The 10,602-nt window shown below is 39.0% G+C and overlaps 1 protein-coding gene across 1 annotated transcript in view; it reads right to left on the reverse strand.

Moving 5' to 3' along the window:
• The window catches only part of Vta1 (vesicle (multivesicular body) trafficking 1), a 41,461-nt gene extending 32,916 nt beyond the window's left edge, over nucleotides 1-8,545 (reverse strand). The window contains exon 1 of the mRNA XM_013026993.1: nucleotides 8,389-8,545. Within this exon, the coding sequence (XP_012882447.1) occupies nucleotides 8,389-8,500 (112 nt within the window). The 5' untranslated portion in view covers nucleotides 8,501-8,545. The remainder of the gene's footprint in view (nucleotides 1-8,388) is intronic.
• Nucleotides 8,546-10,602: the final 2,057 nt, after the last annotated feature.

Here is a 10,602-nt window from a genome sequence, read left to right on the forward strand (position 1 = left end):
AATGTTGAGTTTCCTAGTTATTAAACATTTACAGATATCTGACCCTTACCAAATATTTCAAAAGCACATGCTACAGAGAAGATAGCCTCTTAGAAATATTTCTGGGCAAAGTGGATATCCACATGTAGATGGTTAAAAATAAATCCCCATTTCTTACCCTGTATAAAAGTCAATTCAAAAGGAGGCAAAGTCCTGAAACGTAAGATCTATAACTTTGAAATGGCTAGGAGAAAACCTAAGGGATATACTTCAATATATTAGCACAATCAATCTCTTTTTGAAGGACACAATGGCACAGGGAAAAAAAGCAAGAAGATTGCATCAAATAAAAAAGGTTTCTGCACAGCAATAGAATCATTAGTAGTAACAGTCTACAGAACAGGACAAAATCTTTGCCAGCTATTTGCCCGAATGGCTGTTGTGACAAAAAACTAAAAAAATTTAAAAAAAAATCTAACAATAAAAGTTAACAAGTGAACAAATGAACTGAATACTTTTCCAAAGAGGAAATATGAATGGGCAACAAGTGTGTGAAAAACTGTTGGACATCTTTAATCCCCAGGAAAATGCAAATAAAAATCACACTAAGATTTCAACTCACACTGTCAGAATGCCTGTTGTTACGAAAATAAAATCCAACAAATGATGGTGAGGAACGAGTGGTGGTGGGAATGTTAAGTAAAGTCACTGTGAAAAATCAGCATGGGGGTTTGAGCTCCTACATGATCTAATGATCCTCCTCTTGAGCATATACTCTAACAGGATCAACCACAGAAGAAAATACAACTAGGTATCAACATACCCATGTATATTGAAGCCCAATTCACAAGAGCCAATTGTAGAATCAGCCTAAGTGTTCAACAATTGATGAATAAAGAAAATTGTATTTATTTATATTCATAATGGATTATTCAGAGAATGAAAACTATTTTCAGAAAAATAAATGCGGGCTGGGAAGGTGGCTCAGTGGTAGAGTGCTTGCCTTGCATGCCTGAGGCCCTGGGTTCGATTCCTTAGCACCACATAAGCAAAAAGAAAAAAGCCGGATGTGGCACTGTGGCTCAAGCGATAGAGTGCTAGCCTTGAGCTGAAGAGCTGAAGGACAGCGCCCAGGCCCAGAGTTCAGGCCCCACAACCGGACCCCCCCCCAAAAAAAAGAAAAAGAAATGCAACTGGACATCATCATGGTAAAGTAAGCCAGACTCCTAAAGTAAAATATTCTGTTTTCTCTCACATATGGAATCTAAGGAAAGCAAAACAAAACAGAGTAGGAGAAAGTAGAAGAGAGCTATTGTGCAAGAGGAAGTGGATAGGATGGGGATAAGATGGGGTAACCTGGATGCTGAGTATGAGTGGGGATTGAGAATGACAAAGGCTTCCTCCTGGTTTCTTTCTCCAGGTAAGCCAAATCTCCTCAAATTTCTAAGACCTCCCCAGATACTACTATCCGCTGGGGACCCTGTGTTTAAAACATGAGCCTGTTGGAGACATTTCATATTCAAAACATTTCATATTCATGTATGAAAAAACCATGATGAAACTCATTGTTTTGTACAACAAATCATGTAGCCAGTAAGTGGTATGTTGACTTAACTATCTCCTGCTTCTTTTTATTTACAAAGGTACTTAATATTTTAGTAACACACCCTAAAGGATTTACGCCTGCCCAACTGGCATTTGGAATTTCAATTTTAAGTATCATAAAAATCACTCTTGTCTGGTGTCAGTGGCTTCTGTTTGTAATGAGATCTCAAGATTAAGGTTTGAAGCCAGCAGGGACAGGTAAATTTATGAGACTTTTACCTCCAATTAACCATGAGAGCACTGGAAGTGAAGTTATGACTCAAGTGGCAGAGCACCATCCTTTAGAGAAAAAGCCAAATGACAGCATCTAGGACCTGAGTTTAAGACCCAGTACTACCAGGACACATACACAAAAAAATTTAATTTTTACTATATTTATGTGTCTATGTTTTACACTGTCATAATCTACTTTAAATAAAATCTAGTGAGTTGGACTACCACATTAACAAGTCCAGTCCAGTAAAACATTATCTGCAGGTATATGGTTTAGAGAGATCACCACTGAGGTCTTTCAAGAAAATGATTCTCCTCTGCTTCCAGTTTTTTTGTTTGTTTTTTTTTGTGATGATTGTAAGTGGGAGGCTGTGTGCTTCATTTATGTACTTTAGCTTTTCTAAAATTAGTATTTACTAGCTTATCACAGTTCTTAAGGGTGGCAAAAATAGTACTAGAGGAGCTAGAAAAGTGTAGAGGCTTATTTACTTTCTAGTAAGATGTCAAGAGAGATCTATTACCATTTAGAACAATAATATCCTGAAATATTTCTGAAAACAAAGAATTGCCCGCACCAATATACCAGTAGTGCTTCAAAAAGAAACAAAAGTAAATTGAAATTAAACAGCAAAAATACCCCCCCCCCGCGCCCACTCTCCCCTCAAAAGACCTAAAATCAAAACACCTCAGGAAACTATGGAGGTGTGGTGTGGTAAACAAACCATGGAGGTTTGTTGGTCAGTGGAAAGAGTGATAAATCTAACATGGCAATGATGATGAATTACATATGTACATGTATAATCTTGTTTGTCCAAAGAGTGTAAGTATAGTAAGTACGTAAGCTTTGATCTCAAGCAATGAAATATAGTTATTATTAGAACAAACTTGATAAAAAATGCTGATCTGTGTCTGGGTGTCAAGAAAGAAAATGAAAGCTAAAGATGTGTTTTTTGAGACCCTCTTCCTTCAACCTTAATAGTGTTTTTTAAAAAAGCTATAAAAAGAAATAATTTGAAATACTCATAAAAATGAGAGCATTAAAATAACTAGTTTTATAAAACGACATCCAAGTTTGCGTATGTTTGGAAAAAAACAACAAGTGAATGGAATTCTACTTAATAGATAGGTAGTACAACCATCTGTGTTTGTGTTAAGATGTCTTTGTCACATGACCATATCCTGAGTTAGCCTATAGTAAAAAAACAAATAAATAAACATAGGACTAGGATCTCCAGTTTACCATTCAGATTCTGAAACCAGAAAAAAAAAATGGAAAGGCTTCTCTTTATAGGCTTAATTACATTTTTCTGCCTGACTTAAAAAGACAATTTCTGTGTTATTAACCACAAAATAATAATAGGCAGTTGACTATTAATGACTATTAATGCCCGCTTGGTTTGGCATCTTCTGGCAAAGAAACTCATATTATTGAGCTTTATTTAAATTATAATACTTTCTACTTGGATGTGTGTGTCATCACTGAACTCAACTATAAGTATTTAGTTTCTTGAACAACTATTTGATTTTCCTAAAATCATGTAAGCAAACAGTCTCTCTAGAATATTTATATACTTTCACAGAAAGTCTACTGATTTTACAATATCACCCCCTAGAGGAAACTCTATCACTTGAAATTTTAAACTTTTAGTTACAACAAACTTAAAAACAAAGGAAAGACCTACTGGATTTACTTACAAAATCAAATCTTGCAGTGCAAAAAGAAAATTACCATTGACCATCTATTGTTCTTTTTAGTAGTGACTCCTGCTTTCTGGTTTTATTAAAAGTGTGTGTGTGTGTAGGTGGGAGTAGAAATAGAGCTCACAGGTAGTAACAGAATACAGTCTTAATAAGAGAAACTGTGGAGTGTGTCCTTCATTACCACTTAGGACTGAACCAGGTTACTGCACTGACTTTTCTCCCACTTAATTTACCACCAACTTAACACTCTTATTCATCATTCACAATGGTGCTCACCCAACAACCATTTCTCTAATTACAATACTGACATTTTTTTTGGGGGGGGGGTAGAGTTGTGAGACTTCAAGTCAGGGCCTGGGTGCTGTCCCTGAGTCTTTTTGCTCTACCACTGTGAGCCACAACTCCACTTCTGGTTTTTCTGGTGGTTAAATGGAGATAAGGGTCTCATGGAATTTCCTATACAACCTGGCTTTGAAATGTGATCCTCATATCTCAGCCTCATGAGCAGGTAGGATTATAGGCATGAGCTACCAGTACCCAGCTACTACTGACAATTTTTCATTCAATCAGTATTCCTCTGACAGTTTTCATTGAGATCCTGGTCACTTAATAACAGGACAAAATCAGGAATTCCAAAGGAAAGAACTGACACAAAGGCTAAGAGCTACAGTTCATGAACAAACAAAATCTGAGAAGCAAATCTCTACACATTCACAGCAAAGAGGAGACAGGCAAATAAAACAAGTAACTAAAACCCATAAAAGACACCATGAAGATAAACAGAAGATACATCTCAAACAAGGAGGACTGAGAGAAGGCCTCCAGCTAAAAAGTGATATTCAAGGTTGTACCATAAGGATAAAAATGAAGTAGGGATGGTAAGTAAAAGAAGAGGAATAGAGGCAGGCACAACGGAATGCTGGAAGATGTTTGTTTGTTTCATTAATATAAATGTTTCTACACTTACATTTGTAGATTGAAACTGTCAATATAGCAAACTTCAAAATATCTTTCTGGGGTTAGCTTTGCCTATACGACAAAATCTGGTACTTTCAAAACATTTATCATACATGCAGTGTAAGTAATAAACATGGACTCAAATATTTTCTGGTTCCATTAAAGAAAAAAAAAAAGGAGCTAGGCCCCAGTGGCTCACTCCTGTAATCCTAGCTACTCAGGAGACTGAGATCTGAGGATCAAGGTTCAAAGCCAGCCTGGGCAGGAAAGTCTGTGATACTCTTATCCGCAATTCACTACCAGAAAACCAGAAGTAGCACTGTGGCTCAAGTGGTAGAGTACTCGCATTGAGCTGAAGAGTTGAGGGACAGCGCCCAGGTCCAGAGTTCAAGCCACAAGCTCCAGGACCGGCAAAAAAATAGAAAAATTAAAATACCACAAATACAGATACAAAACATTCGGAAAATTCTAAGAACACTCTTAGTATATACTATTTCCCAAACACAAGTTTTCCACAACTGCAATTGCTAAATTATAGATACTTTACATTTTGCCAAAATGCTTTCCAAAGTGTCATACTAATTTGCATAGTCAAGTCAGTGAGGAATATCACGCTCATCTGCACCGAGTTAAAACTGTGCACTGACAACTAATTAAGATGAAAGTTAGTAATGAGCAAGTTCTTTCAGTAGTTGCATATTCATGTCTGTTTATTTATTCATGGGAAGTGTAGATCTTTTTAAAAATGGGTTTGTATGAGTACTTTATACATACCAGTGGTACTATCCTTTTGCCTTGTGTATTGAAAATACTTTTCCCAATGTAATATCTGTTATATTAATTTGCACTGGATGTGTCACAGAATTTTTAAATGTTTATAGTCCACTCCATCATTTACCACTTACTCTGGGTTATTTGACCATGCATAATGCACTAAGCAGATGTTTCAGAGGCAAAAGGGATTACTTGTTTGGAGTAGAAGCCAGGAAACTACAACTGTTTAGATATAAAATATAAGGTACCAGAGAAACTGAGGAAAAATATAGAATGTAAAAATGTGAGCAGTATGTGAGAAGGAAAAGTGCACCATCTAATTTCCAGATAAAAAATTGTACCAACCTTCATAAAAAGCACAAATGTCTGCCATGTCAAGATTTCTTTAATCCTCCGAAAGAGACATCTGCTGCTTTCTAATTTGTAACCCAATTAGCATTTGGGCAAATAGAAACAATCATCTCAACTATTTTAAAAACTAGCATAATGCTGTCACCCAAACTTTCAACATGGTAATTCCTTAAAAGAATCAGCTGAAGTAGCCTTGGAGAATAGAGAAATAAAATGGATTAGGACTTTAAAAATACACAGTCATATATAGACTTGGTGTCAGAGAAAGAAAAAAAAAATCACTAAAATCAAAACCATTCTGTATGTAAAAACAAAAAGATAAAGCTAAAGACTGGGAGAAAGTATTTCTGAAACAAATGCCTGATAAAGACTAATAACTAGAATACATGAAGAACTTTTCATTGCATATGATACACATATATTAAAAGAAGTACATGTAAAGATGTTCAACATTAGACTCATGGAAATAAAAATTAAATTGTCTATTTATTAAAATGACTAAATTAGGAAGTAATGACATAAAATAGTGGGGAGAAAATGGTGAAACTGGGTCCCTCATACTGGCTGTCAGTGAGAACGACAGGAGAATCACATTTCTGGTCTTTCATTTCAGAGAAATAAAAGCACAGGAAAGTACAGGTGAATATGATAGCTTTACTTATATATTCACTAATCAGAAACAACCCAAATGTGTTGAACTTAAGTTTGAAATTAAGAATTTTCGAACAAGGGTTTCATATAGTTAAAAACCAGACTGTGACCTGGGGAAACTTAACAAAGGATTAGTATTTATTACAAGGAAAGACAAAGAGTACAATAGAAAAATGGGCAAAAGCAATAAATAGGCATTTCAAAAGGAAATCACATTGCTAATTAACATATGAAAAGATGGGGAATCTTATTAAGTCTCAAAGAATTGCAAATATCATTCCCATGAGACACCATTCACTTCTACTAGAGGAGCAAAAATGAAGAGGAGTGATGAGTTCATCAGTGTTCATTTTCTTATTCCTTAAACTCTGTATGGACAGTATGCAAGGATCCATTATTATTTTTCATAACGAAGTGTGACTAAGTGTCAAGAGAACTTACCATGGAAGTGTTCAGTGAAAGAGTGGGCATGGAAACCAGACTGGCTGGAAAGTCTCTCCAAGGTAAGGATGGAAAGACAATGGAAGGACCATGTCAGGCTATTGAGGTCTGGTAAACAATTCTTTAGGGAAAATCATTTATTCATTTTTTAAATAAGGGAAAATAATTTATTCATTTTTTAAATAAGGGAAACTGGAACAAGCTTAGAAAGAAATAGCCAGAAGAAGACATAGGAAATAAAAGCTCCCAGGGTATGTAGTCACAAGGGTATGTAGTAATAATGAGTCCAAGAACGGGGAATAATGTTCCAGGGAAACAAGGGGCCCTGTTTCACTGTTAATGAGGTTACTTCTTTGTTCTTATCATACCACTTTCTCCTGGTGCTATCCATTCAAGTGACAATGGTATCCAACCTCCTCTTTCAAGCAGGCCTCTGCCTCTTTTTGTTCCCTCAGAAAAGAATATTCTTTCTAAAATGTACACGAGTGCCTTTCACCCCTTTCTTTGCTCAAATGTCAGCTCAGTGAAGTGTCCTCTGACGACATTAAAAGTTAAATTCCCTCAACACATTCCACAACCCCCATCCTCGTACTCCTTGTTTATCTTTTTTGGTTGTTGTCTAGTATTGTTTGATTCCCTTACTCCCACTGTACGTAAGCTCTATGAATACAGAAACTAGCTATGTAGGTAGTAAGGCTTGCTACAAGGTAAACATAAAACTACAGCTACACTGGGTAGTAATGCTTGGTATATGGCAAAAGCTCAATAAATAGATGTGGAATGCATGAATAATGGTCCTTTCTTGTGGAACTTGAAGAGCAAATATAGTGTCAATAATGCTGTACAATTTTAACTACAGGAGCTTCAACTCGCAGTATAATCAAGTTGCTGCCTACAGAAACAGTGACAATTGAGACAGGCCTTTGAATGTGGAAAAAGACGGCTATTCCTGCACCTTTGAGAAGGGGGTGGGGTGGGGTGGGGAAGATGTCCAAGAAAGGCAGGCATGAAGATGGACTAGGTTTGAGCTCTCTTGAGAATGTCCACAACAAAGCACCTATCGTATTCAACTTCTCCAATCCAAAGCCATTTGGTTTTCTCTGCGGGAAAACGAGGAGGTGTAGTAAATACAAGACAAGGTTTACATAAAATTACCAGCACGAGTCCTTCTGTGAAGGGAAAAAAGTCTGAACCAAAGGCACCTGCTTTCCCACGAGCATCACAGCACGGTGGGAACACTGCGTTCAAACGGTCACATCCAGCCCTGTGGCCGCGGATGCTCTCCGCTCCCTAGCTTGGCCCGTCAAGGGGGCCGGCCTGCGTGCACTCGCTGCCGTGCTCAGCGAGGTCTACCGGGCGGCTTTCTGCACGGCACCGCGGCCTGCGCTGGCTGGCTTCGAACGAGGCCCCCGAGCAGGGCCCTGCAGGCCCGGCCAGGGGCCGCGCGCCCTCCAAGGAAGCCGGAGCCACGTCCGCCCAGGGATCTGGACCCGGGAGGATGCCAGGCAGGGAGCCCGCGCATACTTCCGGTGCCTGGGGAACCCCCCGGTCAGGCTCCCCAGGAGGGGGGCGGGGAAACCCAGGACTGGCCCGGGGCGGGTCAGAGGTCAAGGCCCGGGGGGCGGGGCGAAGGCCCGGGGGGCGGGGCGTGCCCCGAGCACCCGGGCCAGCGTGTGGGCCGCACCGTGTAGGGACGCGCGGCTCGGGAAGACTCACAGTAATAGGCCACCACCGGGTCCCGCTTGTCGTGCTCCTGGGCCGTCCTCAGGTGATGCTGAATGCTCTTAAACGGCGGCGGGAGCGGAGGGAGCGGAGCCAGCGCGGCCATCGCCACTCACGGAAGCAGCACTTCTCACTCCGACGACACCGGAGCTTCCGCTTCCGCCTGGCTGGGTAGTGTCGCGAGAGCTCGGGGAAAACCCCGCCCAGTCCCGGGTTGCTTAGCAACGGCGACTCCACTACAGTTGCCGGGACGGGATGAGCCCGTGGTCCTGGCTGCGGGAAGTTACAAACTAGAGAAGATCCAGTCTGTAAATGGCACCGGCGCTCTCTGCTGGTCGGAGCAAGAATAGCTTTCTTTTTTGTTTTTGTTTTTGTTTATATTGTGCTACAGGGGGAAAGGAAGAATAGATAGGAAGGAAAACTAGAGAAAATGTTTATGGACCGGCACAAAGAGTAAAGGCAGCTATCCCCTTTGGAATCATTTATGGATGTTTCACTGTTCATAGTGTCCAGGGTAACGTTTCTTTTTAACTTTAGAAACTTTATTTTGTTTTGCATTAGCACTCTGGACTCTGAGAAATAGTATTTTTAAATTGAAAAATGGTGTGCTTAAACGTTGGACGAAATTCCAAGGCTTACCCCCAAACTGAAACACCAAATACCTGCAACTTAAAGAAAAACGTACTTTTATTGTGAACTGGATAGGGTATTTTAGTGAAAGAATAAGCTGTAGGTTGCTTATTATAAGATATGCTTACATTCAGTATTTGTCTTAATGCATTGACTAATATTGTTGTACAGTGGGTATTAGCTTTCCTTTCTATCATCAAAGATTTCAGAGGACTTGAGCACCTTTAACTGCCTACATGTTTATTTTGTTTTGTCTCAGCTCCCAGTTTTGAAATGTTATCTTAAAATTAGTTTTTGTTGAGATTTATCTGTCTTCAAGAACCAAAATCTCAAGATCTGACATTTCCTTCTGCATTCTGCTTTTTCATCACTTCCACTATCCCACTTTGGAAAAAACTTGTTCCATATTTTTGTGTTATTCTACTTTGTGTCTTTTGTCCATTCTTCTAACAACTGAAGTTTATCATCTTCCTCTGGGATTGGCTTATTTCACCCAGCAGGAAATTGAGTTCTGCATAATTCCTCATTCTCAGTCATACATTCATTACCACTTGGTATTGAACCTTCCTTTCTTTGCTTCCTACTATGTTGGCTTTTCATTTAAAAGTTACTGGATTGGTAGAGAAACTGATGAGAAAAAAATGGAATACTATACACATCTTGTTTCTACCTACACAACTTTCATTTATTATGTGCTTAATTATTTCTTCATGCTCAATGTCTGCCCTGAAACTTCAGCCCACAAGCTTTGAAAAGGGTTCATATCCAGGTCCAAACTCCCTTCCCATGCCATGATTTAATTGTTCTGGTTTGGATCCTGTATGTCATGATTTTATTAAAGTCCTGATAAAATATGAATGGTATATCTAGGGATAAGACCAGTGCCCCAGTGAACGTCTATAGATGATTCAAGATTTTCCCACTCTCTTTGTGTGAGGCCATTACCATTGCCAAGGATTCCTTTGATAGCTTTGATTAACTCTATACTTCCTGCTAGTGGATTAAGATAATCAGATATGAATTATTTGGGCTATTTTCTGACATAGATCAGTGCAATTGTTTTTTGAGTGTAAAGAATGTTACTAAGGCAATATCATTAATTCATTTAATTTTAACCATGATCTATCAGAAACATCATTGTCATTGTGCAGATGAGAAAAATGGGGTGCATAGGATGTAGGCAACTTGTACTTGTTCTCTTCTTTGTGAATGCTGTATGCCTTAATGAGAGGATAGTTGAGAATTACAGACACTGATAGTGTAAGAGCATATGTGAAATTAGACTTGGAAACCAAATAAATATTAACAGAGCTTCAGTGAGTGCTTGACATTAAAAATCTAGCTGTTTTTGTTTCAGAGCTTGTGTACTTAACTATTACTTTTGCTGTTGTTGGTGGTGGTGGTCATGGGGATTGAACTCTGGGCCTGGGCACTGTCCCTGAGCTCTTCAGCTCAAGGCAAGCACTCTACCACTTGAGCGACAGTGCCATATCTGGTTCTCTGAGTGGTTTATTAGAGATAAGAGTCTCATGGACTTTCCTGCCTGGGCTGGCTTTGAACCATGATCCTCAGATCTCA

The sequence above is a fragment of the Dipodomys ordii genome, unplaced genomic scaffold (genome assembly GCF_000151885.1).
Source record: "Dipodomys ordii isolate 6190 unplaced genomic scaffold, Dord_2.0 Scaffold98, whole genome shotgun sequence".
Taxonomy (NCBI): Eukaryota; Metazoa; Chordata; class Mammalia; order Rodentia; family Heteromyidae; genus Dipodomys; species Dipodomys ordii.